General features: G+C 41.8%; 1 protein-coding gene and 2 non-coding genes across 10 annotated transcripts; all 3 read right to left on the bottom strand.

Moving 5' to 3' along the window:
- Positions 1–501: 501 nt before the first annotated feature.
- Positions 502–22,576, bottom strand: eif4g1a (eukaryotic translation initiation factor 4 gamma, 1a). Of its 8 annotated transcripts, none has more exons than XM_026149008.1 (33): positions 22,055–22,576; positions 20,260–20,382; positions 20,075–20,161; positions 19,850–19,882; positions 18,927–18,947; positions 18,447–18,617; positions 16,794–16,893; positions 15,801–15,911; positions 14,779–14,930; positions 14,475–14,564; positions 13,616–13,685; positions 12,624–13,526; positions 12,439–12,527; positions 12,137–12,326; positions 11,612–11,745; positions 9,565–9,684; positions 8,822–9,190; positions 8,465–8,611; positions 8,141–8,377; positions 7,826–7,930; positions 6,678–6,956; positions 6,477–6,594; positions 6,288–6,387; positions 5,658–5,956; positions 5,430–5,551; positions 5,164–5,336; positions 4,940–5,065; positions 4,577–4,658; positions 4,349–4,447; positions 3,871–4,014; positions 3,675–3,756; positions 3,293–3,433; positions 502–1,611 (listed from the first exon to the last, which is right to left on the bottom strand). In XM_026149008.1, exons 2-33 carry the CDS (start codon positions 20,332–20,334, stop codon positions 1,430–1,432), a joined length of 5,151 nt encoding a protein of 1,716 aa, XP_026004793.1. In that variant the 5' UTR covers positions 20,335–20,382; positions 22,055–22,576; the 3' UTR covers positions 502–1,429. The 8 variants fall into 8 exon arrangements, with proteins under 8 accessions (XP_026004793.1, XP_026004795.1, XP_026004792.1 ...); XM_026149010.1 differs by having other exon boundaries at positions 14,782–14,930; positions 20,260–20,386; XM_026149007.1 differs by having other exon boundaries at positions 20,260–20,386; positions 22,055–22,575.
- On the bottom strand, positions 8,019–8,093 carry LOC113011455 (small nucleolar RNA SNORD66). The gene has a single exon (XR_003270561.1). It is a non-coding gene; the product is annotated as a small nucleolar RNA SNORD66 (small nucleolar RNA).
- Positions 8,703–8,780, bottom strand: LOC113011454 (small nucleolar RNA SNORD66). The gene has a single exon (XR_003270560.1). It is a non-coding gene; the product is annotated as a small nucleolar RNA SNORD66 (small nucleolar RNA).
- Positions 22,577–24,607: the final 2,031 nt, after the last annotated feature.

The following is a 24,607-nucleotide window of genomic DNA, read 5'->3' on the forward strand; positions in this document are numbered from 1 at the left end:
ACGTGACAAAAACAAAAATACAAACTGAAAATAAACTGGTCTGGTTTCAGATGAGAGTGGCCTTAGTTCAACGTAAAATCATCATCAGAGGCAAAAACCAAAACTCGGCTCAGCAACTTAATAAGTCCTTTATTTGCAATGTTCCATTACCTTTCCAGTTTCCGATGCAAAAGAAGCAATAATTTTTTTTTTAAATAACGAAAGCGGAAAAAAAAAAAAAAAAAAAAAAAAAAAAAGGAAAGAAAATATTTACAAAATTCAAATAAAACTAATAATCAATGGATTATCTAAAGCACCTCTCTGCATCCGGACAACTGCGGTTTCTGCTGGATAAGGAGACACTGCAATTACATCAGCAATTTGTTTCTGAAAAATAAAACTGAAAAAGTTTATTATCATCATCATTATTATTATTATTATTATATATTTACAGAACGCTCCTGAAATCCTGAAACTAGTTTCCACTTAAAGTAGAAAAGGCTTTCGGATCATTTCTGTGTCTTTTTTTTTTTTTTTTTTTAAACTTTATATATTTTATCAAGTCAATTTTCTGTAGATTTCAAGTTTTAACGGTGATTGGGTCGTTAAGTGTCCTCTACAACAGCTCAGGTTTAAGTACAGAAGAGGTAAAAGATGAAGAGTCAGTCAGTGTGGTTCACTACTGGGGGATGGGAGAGAATGGCTTTAAAGAGGAAGCATTAAGACCACCCCCTAGTAGTCAAGGTCAAAGGTCAACATCAGCCCTCTGTGTTTCTGTCCTCTGCTAGTTTATCATGATAGGAAAGGAGAGAAAATAGACAACCTTTGCTTTAAAAACTCCATCAAATTAAGATTAGTTCATGTACACTGTAACGTTTTGTCCACTGGATCGTTAATAGGAACACACTTCAGTCATGCTGCACACTCCGGAAAAGGACAAGGACATAAGAGCCGTGTCGGGACTGAACAAATGTTATGGCATGTTGATAAACCCCCCTCCACCAACCCACCCACCCGCCCGCTACACTTCACGCCCTGCTGTTTCCTCTTGTAGATCAGAAAGGTTGTTTGTCATTAGAATCGTCTAGAGGGGTGAAAGAGCAGCCAGTTGGTTTGCTTTACTTTGACATAGAAAGTTTCGTAGTGATGTGGGATACTTCACACCTCGCTAATGAGTAATCCTGCTGAAACCTGCATTTTCAAGTTTGCTTTGATGAGGACACTTGCTGTGACAAGCAGGTGGAGAAATAATGAGGAAGCAGGAGAGGGAAGGTAGAAAAGAAATGATTGTTTTTCAGAGTCCATCCCTCCAAAAAAAGAAGAAAAAAAAGGAACACAATAAAGATTTATCCTCATTGAGGATTGATTCGAGTCTGCCTCTCTGGCAATACTGTCCATGACTCTCCGTGGTCGCCTGCAGAGCTCTGGCGGCAGCTTTTAGTTCAGTATTTTACTCCTTGTCAGATTCCTCTTCGGCCTCGCGGAGCCAGGTGAAGAAGCCGGTGACCGACTTCAAGGCCACGCCTTTGCCTGTCTGCTCTGCCGGGTCTTTGCTGGTTTCCCATTCGTAGAAGGCCTCCTCTTTAATGACGTCCTCATCATACAAGGCGTCGAAGAACATCCGCAGCAGGTCTGCAGAGACAAAATTAGAGCATTATAGAAGCTTTATTAACAGCTCCATTTTAAAATTGTTTCTGTTTGCATTGAGTCAGGGACACTTGAAAAGCTATAAAGAGCTAATCAGTAGGTCAAATCCTAATTAACACGTTTCTTTTAGTGATTAGGCTTTTCTGTTTCAACCCTCCAATCCAGTTCATAACACTTTAAAAAATAAATTTAAAAAAAAAAATCACCCCAAGAATGTGTTTTCCTCCAAAATAGACCACTTCCATTTCTGTGTTCAGGGAAAATGACTCAGGCCCTCCAGCAGCAACACTACAAAAACCTTCAGTCTCATCTTTAAATCTTGATACCCTGAATACACAGCTGCTGTACACATGATGATTTTATCTGTTTTCACCCTGAACAAAAACAACCTGGAAATACAGGCAGATCTTTTCTGATAAGGAGCTGCGTTTCAGACAAACCAACAAGGTCCATTTTTTAATGCCTGTGATCATCACATAACCAATTACACATTACTTTAGAGCAGCAGCTGTTTTTTGTTTTTAACCCCCCCCCCCCAAAAGCTGCACCCAACAGCACATAGAGGTAAACATTAAACATCTAAGAAGCTGTAATCCGTGTCTGGCAAAGGGAATTTTACAGATCCTTTATTTATCCAGGTAAAAAGTCTCGCAAACATTAAAAACATATTTTTAAAGAATGATCTGGGAAGCAAAAATGACAACATAACATTGCTGATCTATACAAATTATTTCAAGTGGTCAACAAGGACTGGATTGATTAGAAAGTAGATACAATAACGCAAATCTATAAAGATACTTTGTAACAGTTGATTTTGTAGTTTTCGCTTAAAAACTGACTTTAAGTTTTTTCCTTTCTTTGGGGAAACATGAACTTTGTATATGCCAACAAGACTGCTTACAGTGACGTGAAGGCTTTTTAAAATAGACAGCAACATAAAGAACCGAAGCATTGAATTTCCAGCAAACAGCTGATTTCGTTACATGTCCCTGCTCGATTACTCTGAGCGACAGCTACTGTCAGCTGAATTTGAAACAAGCTCACAGGAAAGATTTCTGCTTGATTTGTGCTCTTTAAACAAGCTTACTGGACTTTAGTAACATTTAAAAAAAAAAAAAAACTTCTCTGAAATAATTCAAAGACAGACTTGGAGGGAGCGAGACTCATCCAGAGAACATTTATCACTAATAATTTACAAAGGCCAATAAATTTGCCATCTTGTGCCATTATCTGAACCGATTTATGGTATCTTCCTGCTGTGTCTCGATGCACGATCAAGAATCCAGGTTAAACAAAAAAGAAATCTCAGAAAGCTGAGCGACATTATCAGTGGGAGGTGCATCACATCACTCATCCATGTGACTTCTTTAAGTTCCCCCAACCTTATAATCAGCCCAGCTGCACGACTGAAACCAGTATCACCGCATTACAGTAAGCCTTGAGTTCAGTTTCGTCTCCACTGACTTTCATGAAATTTGGGATCATTTGCTTATGTTGCCAAAAAGACGCAACAGCTGAGGAAACCACATTAAAATGACACTTTGAATCATTGGCGACTTTGACGCCTGGATTTAACAGATGCTTCAGTATCTAAATATTTATAAGTGAACCAATCAGATTTGTATGTTCGGCAGTATTACAGTTCACTGTAAGTGGGGAAACTCACGAGCAGGCTGCTCCATGTGCACCATCAGAGCCTGGAGGGCGTACAGGGCCTGCAGCTCTTTCTGCTCGTCGTACAGGTATCTCTGCAGCAGAGAGGCTCTCTGGCCGATCTGCTGTGCATCCACCTTGTACGGGTTGTCACCTGAAACGAAGTGAACAAGTTTTTAAACCAGAAAGTGTGATTTTTAAAAGTAAGCGCTATTAAAATTTACTATAAAATAAATCCGTTTTAATTTATTTAAAAAAAAAACAACAACAACAACAACAACTATATTTTCCATACTTCAGAATTTGAGCTTGGGTCGTTGTGAAAAGAAAAAAGACTAAATCATAGACACACACACAGAAATAGAGGCAGCTCGTGGTGTATTAGTCATACTTACATATGATAGCAGACTGGCACACTGATGTCATCAATGCTCGTACAAACTGGTTCGAAGCAGTCTGCTGCTCGTCCAAGTTAGCCTGAAAATAGGAAACAAAATGCAGTTGGAGAGGGGGAACATGAACAACACTGGGAAATAAGAGCACGCACAAAATGTTCAGGTCTGAAAACACTCTGTACTGCCTCACACACACCTCGATCCAGTCTCTGATGCGTTGATTGTTGGCCTTGTCCTGGAGGAGTCTGTCCAGCTGTTTGCTGATCTCCTCTCCGCTGAGGACCTTCTTCTTACTGGCCTCTTTGGGCTCCATCTCCTCTCCCACGGTGAACTCCACTTTCTGAAATACACAATTAAATGTGTAAAAAAAAAAGAAAAAAAAAAGAAAAGAAAAAAGCCTGAAGACACGGAGTAACTTGTTTCTAATCGTAAATCCCCACAAGCAAAAATCTCTCTTGCTTTCATCTCTGCCCACCAGGTAGACTCCAGCTGTGTTTGTCTTTGGTGCTGTGCAGGATGTGCTGCTTTCTCGTTACCATTTTAAGCTTTGTTGTTACAAAATAGACCAATTATAGCTGCTTTAAACGTATCCTAACATTTTTAGACCACTAAACAAAACTCCAAAAGTGCAGACAAGTGTTTTATCGTCTAAAACCTGAACGTGTTGCACGTACCTGATCGGTGACAAACTTGTTGACGTCTTCATCTTTGGGCAAGAAGTCGTTCCAATTTAGCCCAGCCTCTGTCCACAAAGCCCCGACCTTATTGGGGGTCTTAAGGGGAGAAAAGGGCCAGATAATCAAATATCTGTGGCTTTTATTTCTTTTTCTTTCTCTCTTTTTTTTAACCAAAACCAAAAAACATGTGCAACACAAGGTAATAAAACGAGTGTGTTCGGTTACCTTTTCTTTACAAAGCAACTTGAGGATCTGTACCAGCAGCACGCTGGCCTTCCCCAGAGGCACAAGAGGCTTTGAGATCTCCCTGAAGACACAGATGCACTGAATTAAGCTCCCATTTTTCTTAGAGCTGGATTATAATTCAGTTTATCTCATTTTAAAGCTGGAAATAAGTGACCTAGTTTTAAATTTAGCTTAAAATCTTTATTTCCGAGAAACACCGTCAACAAAAGAATCTCTGGAAAATGATTCCAACACTATTTACAGTTTAAAAACGTCCATTTCCATCAGACTATATTCTAAAGTCAAAGTATTCGAGTTTGCTTTCACTTATTTGAAATGTGACCGCTGACATTAAGCTCTCACCTGAACAGCTGTCCCATAGGGATGCCTCCCTCGTGGAGCATAGGAGTAATAAGCTCAGCCAGGTAGAGCCAGATGTGAGGTATATCTATGGCCATGTCTTCTGCTACCTCCAGAATCTCTAGTAGCCTGCAAAAGAATCGGCTTTAGTTCCATCTGCTCGAGAACATCCATCGAGGGTAGATTTTAGTTGAAACCAGGCGGCGTTCTTCCTGTTACACGCTTACCCTTTGTAGTACTGCTGCGTGGGCAAAGTCCCTGCCTTTATAAGCTGGTGCAGCAACAGGCCCATGTGTTCCCGAGCGATGGTGCTTCGTTCAAGCGTCGACTCCAAGCCGTTCCGCACGAACACGTACAGCAGTGATGTGCTGTTGAGCTCCACCACACACTGCAATGCCTCCTACAGCACCAGAGTGACACAAAGCAATGCTGTTAACACGGTTCACTTTTAAACATGGAAGTACAACTCTGATTGTTAGAGGCAAGTCTGCACCTTGACATCATTGATGTGGAGGTATTCTTCAATGATCGCATGCGACTTCTTCTCCACTTCCTCTTCAGTCAAGGCAGGTTTAGGGAGAGATGGAGGAGGAGTGGGAGCGCTCTCACGCTTAACTGAAGAAAAAGGTAAAAATACAACTTGAAGCTCATTGTTCTTTATGTCCTTTTCTTTAAACCACATCTTTCTCTATTCAACTCTTTTTAATTCTTTATTTCATACCTGGGACGAAGTCACTACCCTTGTCCCGACTTCCTCTATCTCTGCTTCCTCGGTCTCTGCTTCCCCGATCCCTGCTTCCTCTGTCCCGACTGTCTGTCATGCTGGCGACGCGGCGCACAGATTCAGTTGAAGACCTGCCATCTCCTCCCCTCCCGCCGCGCTCTTGCGACTCTCTGCTGAAGCTTCTCTTGGTGACTTGGTTCGCTTCCCGTCCTTCGCTGCGATCAAATCTGTCAAATCGATCCCTGTTGCGGTCGCTCCTGTCCCTGTTGCTCCCACGTTCGCGGCTCGAACTCGACCTAATGGTAAAAGGAGACACAAAGAGGTCATTTTAACACACTCAATCAATTTGTAATCATGTACCACTAAAAGTTTTGTATTTTTTGAGACCGCAGTAGGCTCTTGTATACAAAGGGGAGGCCAGATGGAGGAAGATTAGTATTCAAGTGGTCGCCATCTGCAACCTCACAACTAGATGCCAGTAAAATGTGTTTTGAAAAACGTGACATAAACATAAAGTAAAAAATAAGAGTGCCTATGACAAGTGATAAACTAAAATTTGTGAATCAAGTACTCAACTAAAGCAGAAGCAGACCAATTAATGAGAAAATATTTGGTGCTTCTGAGTACCTTTGAGGAACTCTGCGATCAGAGTCTGTTGCAGACATCAATGACCCAGACTGTAGGGCAGAGAAGCGGTTGAGAGTGCTGGTACCCGGACGCCCAGAGTCTAGAAAGATGGAAATGAATAGATTAAGAGCCAAACCACAAACAGCCACAAAGCAATGCTGTGCTTTAGAAGAAAGCTGAAGGTCTTACCCTGGTCTCCACTCGCTGGTTTAGCTCCAGTTCCTCCGCTGCTGCCTTTTCCCCAGCTGCCCCACATGCCTTTGCCACCCGGAGCCAACAGCTGGTTGTTGAAATCCATAGCACCAGGCTACAGGGAAACAAAAAAGTTATATTCATTCTCAAGAGGCCTGAGAAAGAGCTCAAGCCTTCACATGAATTTTCGGACGTTACCTTTGTGATCTTGCTTAGGCGGGTGGTGTCAATGGGTCTGTTCTTGGAGATGGGGACTGTGTTCCACCCCTCATCCTGAGGCTGGCTGGTCCGGCCACCTCCTGGTGTGTGAGGGCCTCGGCTGCCCATGTTTCCCGTGAACCTGTCTCTGCTTTCCTTCTTGGTCATGAGCTGCTGCTGGACTTTCATCTGTTCCCTGTGCTCCTCCATCTCTGCTTCCTTGTGAATCTGATCAATTGTCTTAGGACCCTGGTCTCCTCTACGAGGCACCCAGTTATTCTGTGGATCAGAGACAGAAGACAATTAACACCCGTGAGCCACTCTGGGGTGTTTCCTGTCTGTGTTTTGGATTACATTTGTAATAGTACAAATGTTCTGATAGGAGAACCTGAGACAGAAAGCATATCCACCCTGAATAACACAGTTTTACGTGCGTCAAAGATTTTCATTTTTAAGCCCTTTGTGACATAAAAGAAAAAGGGGAAAAAATGAAATCCTTGTTCTATTCTGCAGCTTCAGTATGATCAACATAAACCGCTTTCCAGTGTTCCTCCTGTTCACAGCAAATCTCTAGAGCGGAACAAAAATTGTCGTTGCCAACTGCAGGCCAAGATGTTGGAGATGAGATACTGAAAGGGCAAGCAGCTGAATGTTATCAAGAACCACCACACCAGTGACATGGCTTGATATCCAGCAGGTAAGGAAATATGAGAAGGAAAGAACTGGACCTAGGTGATTTGCAACGTGAACACCGTAAACTTTCAAAATAAAAGTCAGGGGTCTGCTTGCTGGCAAATCTATGCCTGATGATGCCGTTCTCATGGACAGGAAAAAAAAAAAAAGTTTTTTCAAACTAACCCTTTACCCCTTTGAAACCTACCAGCAGTAACCCTTGACGCCATTTTCTGAACCGAGTACTCACTGTCTTATTTTAGCACTGCTTATAGAACAAAACAACTGGGTGCGCACCACAAGTTTGAGAGTGTGGTCTCTGCTATGTAGATAGCCTTGTAAAAAAACAAAACAAAACCCTTCAGATTGTACTGTATATAAACACTGAGATACATACACTACTAAGTCAAGTCATGATAAATGCTGGCTATCAGTTCTTTATTGCTCTAAAATGTTGAATATGATTTAACAGTTACCCTTCTGAGGTCCAAAACATCTTGCAGCATGAAGCGGATTCTTGATGAAGTCTTTCTCTCTTTAATGATCTTGTCCATCTGATTAAAATACTGATCCATGCGAGGCTGTCGGGGACACAGAAAAGAGTGAATTTTATGAGGTACAGGTACCAAATGACAAACTGTGTGTACCTAATGATACATCGAGAACTGCCTCCTCAGTTCCTCAACCCATCACTAATGATCAGTGGCCCAGACACGTGGCACAAAAACAAGGTCATCACAGGAGACATCTTAACGTGTACATATAGCGGTGTTAGTCCATGCTTTACTTACCTTTGCCTTCTCAAAGTCCAGGTCTTTACCAATAGTCGACAGCAGTCTGCAGAGACACTCGAGAGACTCCTCATCATGATTCTTAAGTAGTTTCACGACACAGTCGTGCATGATTGGCTCTGTCAGCATCTTAAGCTTAAACAGTTCACCAATGAACTTTATGTTGCCCAGTGAGCGGCGTCGAGCTTTATCTCTGGCCTCCTCCAGCTCCACCCTGAAGCGCTCACGCTCCTCACCCTGCAGGCGGATACAAGTTTGTTCTTAGTGTATGAGTCATATGACAAGTTTACTCTAAATCTGAACGGTGGTTTTGACAGTTCTTACGTCTTTGGCAGCCTCCAATTCCTTTTGCTTTTTCTCAAAGATCTCATCATCATCCTGGTCCTTCTCAAACTCTTTCTGGCAGCGGTTGAGCAGCAGTTTGCGGAAGTTCACAAAAACTCCTGGCTTGTCTGAAGTGGGGACTTTCAGCTGGTGGAAGACAACATTCAATGTCACCAGGGGGTTTTAACGCACGTTTTCCTATTCAACTGCATTTAACAAATATGTAGCTGAGAGTATGCTCCTTCAGTTCCTCAATACCATCACAAAAAGTTCAGTGGCCCAGACACGTGGCACTAAAAAGAAGTCATCACTAGAGCATGTGATCAAAGCACAACATCCAACCTTCACTAGACTCACCCCCATAAGGCAGCGGCACATGTTGGCGTAGGCCACAGAGAAGTTGGGCTCTGAGATGGCCTTCTCAAAGATGAGGTCGATGGCTCCCTTCAGCCTCTCCTCAGTGTCTATCGTCAGCTCTGTCACTTGTTTCATCAGCTCCTGAAACTTCTGTGGCGTAAGCTTGTTGAGGATGCTCCGCAGACGCTTGAACAGCTCTCGAGTCTTGGCCTGTTCTGGGTCTTCCTCTTCAGGCTCATCAACACGGCCACGAGTGACCTTTTTCACAGAGGGCTTCCAGGCCTTCTCAGCCTTGCTGAGCTGCACGTCGTCATTTAGCGACATGCTGGTGATAATTTTTTTGGTTTGAGAGCGACGGGGCCCGGATGGCTAAATGGAGAGAAACGCGTAAATATTTTAAAAAGCTAGTAGGAAAAAACTTCACTAAACAAAAAGTTTACGTTAGAGATCGCTGCCTTTGCAAACAGCTTGTCTGCCAAACGTAACATCACAACTGCTGGCATTCATTGCACTTTTGTGTCATGTCAGCTCATAATACATCTCTTTATCTCAAAAAACATCAGACAAGTACTCCAGCACGTTGTAGGAAGACAGGCACAGAGGGAGATCGTTTTACTTCAGGGCATCACGTCTCAAGTGCAAAAGTATAAAAACGGTGTGCTGACGACACAATTGGTAAACCTATTAACTATAATGCAAGTTAATGCTTAAAGTGTCTTTTAAAAACTGTAAAATTAGCTAACCGGGCCACGAGGTCCTCCCACTGATCTGCTCCCAAGGTTCCCTAAATATGAGGGAGTAAAATCAGGACCAGTGTTCATCAGGCGAGATGGGTCAGCAGGTCGTAGTGGAGTCTTGTTCACCTGCAATTAAAGAGGCAAAAATAAATAAAGGAAAAATCACCCGTGTTTTCACACAAAGTTTAAAATACTGGCAGTCGGCAGCACTACCCCTCAGCCTCCTAGTAGATCAACATATGGTATCAGTTTGAAAATCCTGACTTTGTTCTCGAGTTTTTGCATTCACAAGATTTTCAGGAAACTTCACCTCTGACCTTGAACTTTAGGACAAGGTCACTGAAATTCAAACTTGGAGATTTTTAGCAGATGCACCTACTGATGTGAATTTCAAAATCCTACATCGCCTCATTATCGCATTTACACCCGCCCACTCGCTCGCTCTGTGTGGTGACAACTAGAGATGGACCGATCCGATATTACGTATCGGTATCGGTCCGATACTGACCTAAATTACTGGATCGGATATCGGAGAAAAATAAAAAATGTAATCCGATCCATTAAATATCACGAAAGCACCTCGCAAAACTTGCAACGCGCCGTAACTCGCCTCAGAACGTTAGCAGTATGCATCACGTGATAGAGCGGCTGCCGCATGCGGGACCTGTCGTGGTCTGGATAGCATGTGGAGCTTCGCTAGCAACCCGGCATTTCATCTCCGACAAAGTTATCCCCGAGAGAAGTAAAGCAAGTGTGTAAGTCCATCTCTGAATGTTTGTAAAGCATTCCTGCGTTAAGCTTAACAAACGATATATGGAGCGACTGCCTCTCCTGCTGCTACTTCAATCATGAAACTGCTTAACGATCAGCTGATCGGCTTTTCTGTCGGGAGTCCGTGTCTCTGGTTTGTTTTTGGCCCACTTTGCACCAGAAAGAGGAAACCAGCGGCTGAACAACAGCAGCACGTTTAAGCTTGATCAGCTGTTGTTAGAATGTATTTAATATTACTTTCTACTCCAGGATCTTTTTCTACGTAGTTGATGGCTGGTAACTGTGTAGGGGCGGATCTAGCAAAGTTTTCATAGGGCATTAACAGGGAAAAGGGGAGCAGAAAGACATACTTTTCTTTCTTATTCTCATTTAAAATGTCTAGCTTTTAATAAATAATTATCTGACACCCAAAGTTTTAATTTGATGTAAAATGAATAGAAGTCAATTACTGTATATAGTAACTATTAAGTCTAATATATATACCCTAGTAAGCTATAGTACTTTTTCCTTTGGGAAGGTACCATCTGTGCAGTCTGCAACTTTGTTGAAGAAAGATGTTGAATCTATTTAATATTTTAATATATTGAAAAATAATTGATTTCTGTGCATTTCTTTTTCACACTGCATCAAATTAAGGTTGATTACGTCGATTAAGCATCATGAGGTGGAGCGTGAGGGGTGGTTCCCTATTTTTTATTTATTTATTTTTGTTGTTGCTGGGAGTTGGAACTCTATTAGTTAGGTTGCTTAATATTTATGCTAAGTACTCTTTAAAATACCAGAATAGGGAGGATGGTGTAGGTTTAAGTTTATTAGATTGATCAGTATTGCTGAACTATGAAATATTTTTTTTTGCATACAGGTATAACAGAATAGCTTTAGTGTAGTTGTTGTTTTAAACTTGAGTATGAACTTATACAAAATGCAGCAAGATATTTAAAAAAAAACTTTTGTTGAAACACACTATATCGGATTCATATCGGTATCGGCAGATATCCAAATTTATGATATCGGTATCGGACATAAAAAAGTGGTATCGTGCCATCTCTAGTGACAACAATACCCCGTCAGCCTTTAACAAAGCTGTGACGGCCCGGGACAACGCATCGGGTTACAAAAATCGGGAGTTGCACGACTGGCTGAAGCGCCTCAAAGATTGTGGTGCGCTTCATGATGTGAGGTCAAAATTTACAGATGAGGGGTAAAAAAAACAACTGCCATATTCTTCAACTCAATTTGTATCGTTTCTGCGTTCTTTTACACAAAGCTCAACATCACCTACCTTATCCAGCACCACATCACTGATGATAGGCAGGCCCTCAGGCTTGTGCATACTGGCGCTGATGAACTGGCAGCCCAGGAGGAACTCCCTGTCGTACCGCTTCTTGTCCTCCGGGTTTATCGGCTTCCATTCTTCTGCACAACGTACAGGAAATATGCAAAGGCACATGATTAAAGGCACACTACAGTAAAGGCACAGCTGAAAGATGGCTGTGATAATCCACTCTGTCAGTGCAGATTCTTTGAAACTAAAATAATAAAACGATGACGGCACATGAGCAAAACTATGAGAGAAACTAAAATCACCATAAAGAGATTTTCACACTGTGCTTAAATCAAACAAGGCCTCATCCTTCCAGCATATAAATGCAGGCACAAGGAAAAAACAGACTTAAAATTTTATGCTGAAATAAATTATATTTGCCCTAAGACCAAAGTATGTACAGAGTTTTATCAGTTTAGCTTTAGGGAAAAGATTAAAACATTTAAAGATTTTTTTTTAGCCTTTTAAGCTTTCAAAGCGTACCTTGTTTGTACTGGTATTTCTGCTCAGTTGGCTCAGGTGTGGCTTTAGACTTGTCAGGTTCTGCATTCTGCTTGTCCTCTTTTTGCTCCCAGGTCTCATCTGCCACTTCGACAGGAAGTTCAGCTGGTGCTGGAGCTGGAGGGTTGGCCTGAGTGGGCATGGGTTCAGAGGCAGGCTTGGCACCCTGTTCCTGCAAAAAGAAAGAAAAGATCAAGTTTTCTAAGAATCTGTTGTTTATTGAGAGTAAAAGATGGACACCCAGTTTAAGAGCTCTTTGGACTGTCGTCTGATTTAACACAAACCTCTGTGAAGGCATCCAGGAGATTCCCAATGGCCTCCTTCTTGTTAAACTCTTTCATGTTCTTTTTCTTCCTTTGCACATGTGTAGCAGCTTCAAAAGGAAAGACAAAGTGATGACATTAAAATTCAGATAAAACAAGATTAGGCATGTGACAGCCTGAGAAGCAAGGGGGGGGATTAACTGTACCTTGCATAGTAGATTCTTCTGGGCAGCTAACAGACGCAGGAGGGGTATCCTCACTTTTCTTCTTGCACTCTTCCTCCTCCTCCCTCTCTTCAGCCTCCTCTTTCACCTCCTGGGCTGCTGTTGCCGTTTTAGCCATAGGTGTGGATTCCTGAGATTGAGAAGCGTCTGGCTGTTTGTGGGGCGTAGTGTCTGAAATTGCATTATCCTTGGGCAGTTCTTCGGTCTCCTGAGGAAGGCCGTTGGGGAGAACAGGCTCTGCTGCCTCAACTTGTGTGGATTCAGGTTCGGGGGTAGAGCGCAGAACGGCGTTCTGGGTCTGTGGACCAGCAGGCTCCCGTGCAGGTGGGGGAGGCTGGGAGACTTCAGTTGCCGTTTTTGTAGCCATTTCTTCTTTATTCTTTCTTTCTTCTTCAAGATTGGAAGAACCTGCTGCTGCAGCCTCAGCTGCAGGCTCCAACTTTGTGGTGGCCACCTGCTCTTCTTTTTCCACCTTCTTCACTTCCTCTGTTTTTGCTTCTTCCTTTTCTGGACCCTTCTCAGCTTGAGCTGGAGCAGCCGGTAGTTCCTCTATTTTCACAGGGGCTTCTGGTGCTTCTGAAGACTGTGAGGTTGCATGAGGAGCATCTACTGTATCAGAAACGGTAGTGCCAACTTTATTTACTGCCTCAGCAGGAGTAGTGGTCAACGTTGCTCCTGGAGGAAGGGAAGGAGGAGACTGCTGGTCCTTTATCAGTGTGGATGGCACCTCAGTAGTAGCTACGGGGGCTACAGATTGTGCAGCTAACTCAGTAGGCAGCACTATTTGGCTGTCCACTTCCTGTTTGCTCTCCAACACAGGCTCAGCGTTTGCCGCAGCAAGAGAAGGAGGGGTTTCAGCACTAGTAGGACGCTCTGTGTTATCATCTGGACAGCGAGAGACGTGACAATAAATGACGAGAAAAAAATTTAGTCATTTCTTTTTCACAGAGTCAAACTTAAGAAAATATTCTCACCTCTTCTCGTCTGTGCAATCACAGGCTGGGCAATTTCCCCATTGACCTGTGCAGAACTTGCATCCGGTGCCTGCAATCACAAAGCAATAGCGGCCTTTAATAAATAAAATAGAAAACCCACTAGACGGGCTTTTAACAATGAGCATCAACACATTTGGTGCAGTTTGTTACAAGTTTTTTTTCTCCTCACATTTGGTGGATATTGTCTGTGGTGGTATTGATTCAGACCTGTTTCTTTGAAGGCTGCAGTGTCACTCAACTCTTTTAAAAAGTGATTCGTTTGTGTTGCCCGTTTCCCCTCCAACTAGCAATTTTCAACTTTGGCAATAGCTCAACGCATCAGTGCATTTTTGTTTGCATTTGCTTAGACTCAGCATAGTTTGCTTAGTGAAACTGACCTCAGCTGTGCTGACTATTAGAAAGTACCATGAAGACAAAAAAAAGAGAAAAAAAAAAATCCACAACGGTGCCTTTATGTACAGATAAATTCATATTCATTCCTTTTTAAAGTAAGAGGAAATAAAAATAAAAATAAAAAAGTGAGAGCAATCCTCACCTAACAACATCTTCTTTTGTTGTCTTTTTATAACTTACCATTGTTTTGTCTATATAAAGCAAAACGTTGGCTTCACATTGAAAAAAAATTACTTTGTTCTAAAGCAAATAGTGAAGTGAAGTGAAGACAAAATGAACATGAGAAAAACATAATGAAGTTCTGAGCTTTACTGTATTACTTTAAACACAGAGTACCACATGTCAGTACAAGATAGCCAACTATACTTTAGATTTCTGATAAAAGACAAATGTACAACACCATCATTACTCTATTTAACTCAGTCACTTCAAAGTAAAGTCTTACCTGTGGTGTCGGTGTGGTGGAGGACATTACACCCGACAGGATCTCGTGCGTGATATCGCGTCCACCCTGGTTGGGGTCTCGTATTGTTATCTATTAGAGAAAAGGCAAATGACATTAAAATACAAACAATGTGCAACCATCCTGCCACTACTGATCTACAGCTGCTGACCCCCATCATGACAAATACTATTGTTGTTTTCAGGTTAAAAGGGAAAGTTCCACATTGAACACACAATACAGTGTCTCTCCATTCAACATTTTTGACCTCATTCAAGAGGTGTGCTGTGCTTTTGTTGGGACATACTACCGGTCTGCGTTCTCTCTTCATTAGGCCTTGTGACTGTGCAGGGGCTTGCTGAGGAGGCGGGACTTGTAGCTGTTGCTGGGTGGACAGCATGACCGTTGAAGGCTGGACAGATGGGGGATACTGAGGCGGAGTTGGATAGTATGCTCCAGCTGTAAAGTTGAAATGAAACAAAGAATAGAAATTACAAAATAAATCATAAAAACAACTCAGAATAAACAAGAGTTTTCAAGAGTTCAAACTAAAATAAAAATCTGTATGTACTCGTTTCATTTGATTGAGATTTTTTTTTCTACCATTGCTGATAAATGTTGGGGGGAAAAAATGTAAAGGTACAATAGCAAACATTTATACGTGTACACAAAGTGTGGTTTCAGATATAAACGTGTACTTAAAGGCTAATTTGTGGGCTTATTTTTTATGTTTTTGATCCACATTATATATTAAGTTAACAACAAAGTCTATGAATTAATGATGGCTGAATTTGACTACTACACAAAACTTTACTACTTCTGTCTACAATACGTGATGAATTCAAACAGCCCACTTTACATTCAGTTGTGTAAGGAGGCATAACTGCCATTTGCTCTTTACATTCACATCTGTCCAGACTTTTTAAAGCAATTTAATGGGCTGGCACCAGAAGCTGGAGCCACCGATTCAGCATCCAGCCAAATTTAAACATTTACAAGTAGTATTGCTGTACAGAAAATTACTTCAAACGGAAGTTGGTTTTTGACACTTTGTATGCAAAATTCCATTTATTTAGCTTCTTAAACAAGAAACAAATGGAGAGGGAAAAAAAGCCATAAGCTGTCATCACCACAGAGGCATCACTAGGCTACAAGCTAAAAGTTTCAGTTAAAGTTTTTCTCTGTATTTGCTACAACTACATTTAAATAACATCCATCGTCGTGTATACGTGGCCTACACGTACGAAATCAGAGACAGGAAGACACGGTTAGAGACAGGAAGTGCCACAGAAGCCTGCTGACCACCACAAAAGCACACACACTACTCACCGGGGTAGCGCTGGGAGGCGAGAGGCGCACCGTGGAGAGAGAGACGGCCGTTCTCTCGCCCGCCTCCTCTCCCCCCGCCACCCCGCCTCTCCCTCGCGGCAAGAGAGGGCTCTGAACCAACGCAGCAAAGGAGAGGAAGGGAGTGAGGGACGGGAGAGGGAGGAAAGAAGGAGAGGGCAGGAAGAGACAGATGCAGAATGTGTTAATGAGAGGATCCAGAGGAAGCAGGGTGTTAAGAAGGTCCCATGAAATGAACAATGTCTCTACTGTACACTTACCTTGTGCTCTTGGCATATATTTAGTTTCAAATAGTACAAATTTTGAAGTGCACTACCATCACACAAGGGTCTTTATAAGTAAATACAATGGGGGTTTTAACTGAGCCAACAAACCCCCACTTATCTATACGTCGTATATATAAAATATCTGTGCATTAGTACAAATGTACTAAAGCAAATCAGTTTTTGTAGCAGTTGCGTTTCCTGCTTAAAAAGTGCAGTTCATTCATATTTAAATAGGGTTTCTGGCAACGTTAGCTCCCACACAACGCTTCTGCTGCTGTATGTAGACATGCAAAAAAGGAGAAAACTGCGGTTTCAAAGCCATTTCATGGAACCTACAAGGCAGCGTAAGGTGCAGAAAATGAACACAGGCCAAAGCAGAATTAAGCCCAACTACATGCACATACAGCAGTGTTTGGACTCAAAGGCATATTAAAAAAAAACGAAGAAAAAGAAACACGCACACAGAGACAGACATACTACAGCAACAAAGACAATTAACCCCCATCACAGAAAAAATAGAAACAAGAAAACAACCCAATCAGCCAAGCAAAACCACCCCACATTCAGGAATACTTCACAGATGAGGAATTCTGCATGTGGATGTGGTTTTAAATACGGGTTAGAACTTCTCCATTAAGTTCTGTGTTTAAACTGAACGCGTTTGTGGTTCAGCTTGGTTGTTGTGAGTCTTGGGGTTAAAAACCCTTACCATAAGGAGGGTATTCAGCAGGGCTAGTTCCAGTATAGAAGTTTGCTGTGCCGCTGGTCACGGGATACTGCTGGGTAGGAGGCATGTATGGAGCTCGGTACTGTAGAAACAAGACAAACAACAATTAAGTTTTGAGATCCTCACTCCAAAAACCTCTATTAAGAGGACTTTCAAATATTAATGTAGCTCATCGTAACAGGTTTCCAAACTGCGTCTCTCCCGTCCTCACATAGGATCACAAGCTTCAGACGAATTTCCACACTAGCGCTGGTACAGGAGAAGTCAAAACCGAAAGCAAAGAAACTGCCAAGTTTTGGATTTTTTTTTTTTTTTTTTTTACAAAAGTCTCGTGTTACTACATGTCGTCTGTACAATTTGTGAATCTCTAAGCTTTTGTAAGGTTATCATTAAAACAGTAAAAACCAACACAATTATATACAGTGTTCTCAACTCAGCTGTGATGGCAGCAGCAGTGGGAGATTATGACAAAATAAATAAATACGTTTAAATTGTGAGGTGAACAACCTGCAGAATCGGCTGTGATGTCACCTTCAGTTTTGGGTGTGGCTGCTAAGGACTGGAAGGTGGGTATAATGAAACTCTTTAGAAGACACTTTGGATGAGCCATCAGAAGGACTCCTAAAGCACTGAGTGTTTGTTCTTCACTATTAGCGCTTTTTCAACTAGTAAGTACTTGGCACGACTCGGCTTGGTTTCAGTCGTTTTCCATTACACCTGAGTACCACCTAATGTGCATAGGGTCGTTATATCAACGTGGTCGAAGGGCCTACAGCGTTATTTGTACCCGACACAAACAACACAACAATGGAGGACATCGAGGTGAAGGTATATCCTTGTTGCCGGGTTACAAAAGTGGCCATTTTGATTTTTGTGAAGGAGATGCTCTCATGACTTACAGTGACACTATTGACCAGTCAAACAGTGGCATGCAGTCTATTGACATCACATTTTCGGATCAACGGAGAGCATTTTGGAACCCCAGCCGAGTACCAGGTACTAAAAAAGTACCTGGTAGCGCCACCTAATGGAGAACCCTAAAAACAGTCGATCCGAGTACGTACTAGTGAAAGAGGGCTTTGTGTGTTTATACACCACTATGCATTTAATCATTAGTTATTCTTAATCTCTGGCTCTCTTGCACAGAGTGTCTTTTGTCCTGTTTTCCTCCCACCACCCCCAACTGGTCACGGCACATGGCCGCCCCTCCCCGAGCCTGATTGCGACAGAGGTTTTTTCCTGTTAAAAGGGAGTTTTTCCTTTCTGCTGTCAACAAGAGGGTCATTTGATTGTTGGACTTTTCTCTCCATTGTTGCCGGATAACTCTACAATATAAAGTGCCTTGAGATGACTGCTGTTGGGATTTGGTGCTAAATAAATAAAACTGAATTCAAGTTTAAAATGAAATCTGACACTAAAGACACCAAACTGACATGAAGAATACTGCAACCTTCCAACATTAAACATACAAACAATAATGAAGAGCAATAAGCTCAACATGTTACTATTAAATTCAATTCATTCAGAAGGTAATGTTATCCAAATAAAAGTGTTAAAAAGTGATTGCAACTGTTATGATAAGTATGTATTGATTACTTGGGCTGGCTGCAGAGTAGAGCTCGTGTGTGCACTAACCTGTCCAGAGGGAATGAAGTAGCCTTGAGGAGAGCCAGCAAAAGGTTGGGATATCATCATCATTTGTGAGCCGGGTGGGTAGACATGAGCTGGTGCAACAGCTCGAGGGCCACTATTTCCCGGTACCCTTGGAGCACTGGTGGCCATGGTGGGTCGGTTCTGATAGTAGCTCTTAAAAGAACAAAAACAAAAAGATGAAGACTGCATCATATCAGCAGCAAACTTCTGGTTCTGCCTGTGCATTTCATAACAACGGTATTCCTAATTCTTGCTTTTACATTTTTCTGTGCGTTTGCTTCGAGTTACGCACACGCCGATACCCTTCACCTGGAATCTACGCACTCACAGCAACTGCACATGTGCACACTAAATTCAATTCTGGGTAACTTGGGAGTTTAAATTATCCTGAAAGTCATGACTTCCTGCCACAATGAAGTTAGCACAAGTTAACAGGGGAGGGACGAAGAGAAAAGCTGTTACCTGTAATGCTCTGTATCCACCCTTCAGCCGCGCAACACATGAGCAAAGAGCAAGAAAGGGAGTAAGATTAAGGTGAAAATGAGGACCGGACACAATGAGGGGGATGTTTGAATTTGCAGGAAGAAGGGAGGAGTATGAGAGGTAGCAGTGTGCCTCGCAGTCATGATGGGTACGCTCAAACAACTACAGACGCACATGCAATCGATTCTGGACAGATCATTATAGAAACACGATCCCCTTCTAGTCCTGCAGGGCCCTACTTCTGGTAGGTTAAAGAATCACATTAAGGGCTGCAGGCACATGCAGTTTAATTCATTTTAATATCTGGTGGCAACAAGGCCCTTTATCACTGTGGGATTAGGACAAATGTGGTGATCAATGCAAAACAGTGGCGAGACGTGGGCTGTTTTCAAATGACAGCCTGCTGCACAATTTAGACCGTATCAGAAATGCTTTCATTTCTCAAAATTTTCACAATAATACAATTCATGTCTACAAACCAGGTATTTAAATAAAAAACGATCTGATGCAAGATATGCTGACTTGGTACTAAATTAAGATGAAAGGGGAAAACAAGGACTGAGGAAAAAGGAAAGAACTTTGGGGGACACTGGAAAAGAAAACTGCGTAGAGTTGAATTTTCAGCTGTTTTTAATTTACATCATAGACTCACTTGCAAAACGTAACTTGCATTAAAGTTACATAATGTTGATTACACAATCTAAGGGCTTGAATAATAATTTAATGTTGCAAAAGAGCTCATTTGGATTTGAATGTTTTTTTTAAAGTAAACTAATCTAAATGGATGTTTAGAAGGGCAGATCTAAACACTCATCTTATCTTCTTTCCCAATTTGTATCTGAAAGCATGCATTACACTAAGGAGACAGAGGGGGTGTGAGGAAAAGTAAGGGGTGTTAGTACCTGTTGATGTAAAGTACGGGGCCCAGTAGCAAACTAGGACAGCAGAAGAGAGGAAAGAAGTCAAGATTCACATTCAAGGACAAGGACGGCAAATAGCGGTTATAACACACAAGTCGAGGCAAAGCCTTACAGCAGAAGAAGCTATGTCGGAAACTGTTGTGAAAGAGCAAGAAAGAAAGGGGTTTTCAACCATATCAACAACAGAAAGCATGCTGTGAACAATACCTGTCTTGGCTGTGGTGCAGAGTTCATTTGTGGAGGTGGAGGGGTTGCAAAAACAAGAGAAGTTGGCTGTCCAGGGCCGTAGGCAGCCTTAATTGGAGAGAACAGAAGAGGAGGGAGAGGGGGGAAAAGGTTACTAAACTCTAAACTACCAAAATAAATAAACAAACTATGTTAGTGGGTCTCACCTGTGTCAATCCAGGGGAAGGGGCAGGATTGGGGACAGAAGTGGGTCCCGCTATAGGCTGTGGTGGTTTGTTCATTTCACGTTCTTTTATGGTACTGCATTAGGGTGGCGATGTGGTGCCAGCCTTCCTGGGGGGAAAGACGAGCAAGAAATAATGTCAAAATGAGAAGAACATGAAATTACTTTGAGCTGAAATGTGATTTTTTAACATTTGCAAGCAGGCACTGGTATTCCAGGTCTTTGTTAAAAATACTAATTACAGCCATTGAGGTTGGATACTAAAGATCACTGTAAGGAGACATGTTGAACCTTTAGTGTAGCAACATCTAACCAAGCAGCCAGGGTGTGGCCTGCAGTTTCGCCTGTGATAACACCACCACCTCCCCAATCTCGTTCCCTTGCATTTTTACAGAGCTCATATGAGGATGCAATTAGTGTCTTTCCCTCCTCCATCCTTGATTAAATCAGCTGGTAACACAATTATGTGTTTTATCTTCCATTCAAAGCTTAGGTTGAGTAGATAAGGGTTCAAATTACTTTCAAATAAATTCCTGCCTTAGACACCAATGCTAATTCGTCAGTTATTAAAGCTCACACGCACGCTGTTTTTAAGTGAATCTAAGAAAATGGATACCTCAGGTCAAAGTTCATTTACTGTGTGAACAGAAGCTAAGCCCCCCCTCCCTCCCGTTTGTGCAAATAAACCATACAAAACTCAATACTGACTGCCGTTTTCCCATGAGTAAATGACGGCTGCGGGGGGTTGAAACTAAAAAACAAAAAAATGATAGAATTGCTTTTAAAAAAATATAAACTGCCGTAATAGCAGGAGACGTGTCATACACCATCCACCTGCTGACACAGTGACTATCGTCAGATGCTAGCTGGTGCCATGCTTCTTTTTGACAGGGCTTCAATGCTTCCATATGGCGCGCGAGAAGCGATGGCTAACGGGCTTATGATTCACGAATAAATGTAAACGGTCTTGTATTAGCTGACATTTACCGTAAAACATTTTTTATGGCCTGCTAACGAATCAGAAATGCCCCGGCGAGGTTGGCTGGATCGTTAGCCCACAGCCGGCTAATGTTACGTGTCCCACCATCACAGACATTTTACTTAGTTACGCTACGTGGCTGAGTCCGCATTTAACCTTAATGTACACAGAGCCCGGTCAAACAGTTTTACTGTGCTGATTATAAGAATACACATTTATACTCAAAGGCCGGGAACAGTGAAGTAGTTAGCTTTGTCAATAATGTTGCAACACGCGACAGCGATTAGGTTAAGTTACAGTCATGCTATTGTTGGTTAACATTGGCTAGCGGTTAGCGGGGTGTTACAGGCCCGGCGACACCGTGTACCTGATGTTCATGGTTAACGTGGCCTAATATTTTGGCACTGAGGGCACCGACTTTAGATTCAAGACAAACTAAAGAAATCGATCCAGATCGCAGTAAATATTGATTTCATTTCATTATTTTTTTAACCGAGAACCGAAAAAGCGTTAGGTTAGGGTTAGCCATAGCTTCCCCACGAAGCCCACCGAGATAACCAAACCAAAACAGCCAACGCTGTTAATTTAGGTAACTTTAGGTTAGCGTCAGCTCTAAATAAAAAAAATACTGAACTGACGGAAAACACTAAGATAAAGTAGTTTTACCGGGACCCAGGGGAGGATTAGCCTGCTAGCTCTGCTGGTGTGTGTGGACGGTCAGGGCCTGCTCAGCCCGTGTGCCTTTCACAAAAATGCAGCCCCGCTCGGGGAACTAGCATACCGCCGGGTTTCTTCTTACCAGGAATTATAACAGTTACTGTGTTGCAAGGTAGGAACTCGGGGAATCAGCCTCGGCTCAGTCTTCTGTTAATGAAAGCGGTGGTGCTGCTGTTTCCTTGTCCTTTAACTCCAACAGAAAAATGATGCCCTTCTTGGCTAATGACTTAGCGAGCTAGCTAGCTAACCGGCAGATGGGGGAGAGTGCTAAACTGTCAGTTCGGTTTAAACCCCCAGGCGTGCAAAAGTGACAGTGCTCAAAATCAAATAATATAGTCCTTCGGGAATACTATTGACAACTCCGATGGCCCCAAGAAAAGCCTCTGGACCGCAGGTCCATGATCAAGGCGTCGATGGTGATGGATTGCCGGTTAGGTATATACACAAGTATCGTGTGATGCGGCTCAGAGAGAGGCCATAGTGCGATGTTTCTCCTGTGCGAAGCCGGTACGCCTCCGAGTCGCATGGGTAACTTCCGGGGAAACTAAAATTTGATGCAATTTCCTTGGTCATGTGATGCAGGAGCTTGACTCCTTTGATCAACCGAGGCCTCCGTATTCAAAGTGAGCCATTATCTGGAACAACACTAAGCTGATATCTTTAACTCTTTTAAGGTGTTTTAAAAAAGCGCATTTGAGTACTTACATTTCCATCACAGCTGGGACATGATGTTGCTGAGTAGACTGTGATTAGCCTCTTGTTGCAGAAGATAATGAAGTTAGCTTAACTTTATTTTACTGCATCATGTTTGATTGGGAATCTGATCATTTCTATTTATTTAATGTTAATCTGTTTAATACCATGAAATAATTACTAATGTATCTGATATTAATTTTCAGTTGTTTAACAAAGCAGTAGTAAGGGAATATAGTACAGTACTGAGCAAAAGTCTCAAGCCATTTCTCATATATATATATGTGTGTGTGTGTGTGTGTGTATATATATATAGATATATGTATGAAATATGTGCAAGCATTCATGCAAATAGAGTATATACCATTCCCATTGTCTCTAGAATCACTGTCCTGCTTGAAAATGAAGGCGATGCCAATGGAATGCTTTCCAGGTGGTATTGCATGGTAGATCAATGGATCAGTCCCTTCACCACTGGCTAAAATGCAGCCCAAAGCATGACACAGCCTCCACTGTGTTTTACTGATGGCAGTGTACACTCACTGTTGTACCTCTCTTCTGACCTCTGTGCACACTCACAATGATTTGACGAAAAATTGATATTTGGATTCATTACTGACCTGTTGGAAAGGTTATTATAGTTAACTCAAACGAAACTAAAAACCGATATTGTATGGGGGAAGATTGTTTTCGTTTTAGTTAACACAGCTAAAAATAAAAACTAGACCTTGAAAAAAATTAACTTGTCAACTTGGACAGCTAACTAAAATAAAATAAAAATTGTTAGTTTTAGTATTTGTTAATGTGGTAAAATATTTATTGTCATTGTTGTGTTTTTATTGTAATACCTGTTCTTGTGCAGTTTTGCATACCTCAGCCTTTTCTTATTGCTTCCATTTCTTGAGCATGGTTTCAGATGGCCCTCCAGCGAGACCATTTCTAATGAGGTTTCAGTGAACAGCAGAGGGATCAACTGAGGGCCAGATGTGTCTGTCGGGTCCTGTGTCAGGTCTTTTCTGGAATATTTTCAGATTTCTTCAGAAGATGACTTTCAAAAACTTTTCATTTGTTGTTGATACTTTTTTCAGACCTGCTACTCATTCTTCTGTCCTCCACTTGTCCAGTGTCCACAGATTTTCTTTAAGGATACACAGCACACCGCACTAAGATATGCCAAACTTTCATGTTGCGCCAAGAATACTATTTATTTTATGCCCGTCGTACAGTGTTGCCATTAGCCTTTTTTGTGGATTCACCCAAACAAATGGCAACAAACTAGATGTTTGGTCTAGTTTTTCAATGAAAAGATATATAAAAAGAAATATAAAGAAATAAGGAATGGCTCAAGACTTTTGCTCAGTGCTGTATAGATATAAAAATACCACTTTGGACTGAAACTTGGATGTTTCACTATTTTCTGACAGTATATATATATAAAGTATAAAAGTATTCAGCAGATTCATGAAAAAAAAATCAGCTCTAGCATTAACTGATGTAGTTTTTCTTCTTTTTGTCATGTACAGTACAGGGTGAATATTCCTAAATATACTGCATATCTGAATAGAACTAAGTTGTGTCAAATAGGAGTCATATTCCAAAGCTCCTTTTCCCATGTTTAGGTTAATCCAACCATGTGTTTGTTCACCAGCCAAGTGTTAACAGGGGTTTCCAGAACATGCCAACCTGCTGTGAAGTCTCTATGATGGAACAGCTTCACATTGTTCATGCCACAGGATTTTGATTTGAATGTAAATTATCCAAAAGTCTTCAAAGTATCCAAAAAGCAGATGGTGCCACATTGTCTGTGCGATTCACTCAAACAGATTTTCCTCAAATTATGTTTATTTATTCATTTGCCTGCGAAGCCTGTGGAAATGCAGCTCAGCTGACTACCACGGTTAGAAACTGTACATCCATGTGCTTAAATATAGACTGGTAACAA

Source organism: Astatotilapia calliptera, chromosome 18 (genome assembly GCF_900246225.1).
Source record: "Astatotilapia calliptera chromosome 18, fAstCal1.2, whole genome shotgun sequence".
Lineage (NCBI taxonomy): Eukaryota > Metazoa > Chordata > Actinopteri > Cichliformes > Cichlidae > Astatotilapia > Astatotilapia calliptera.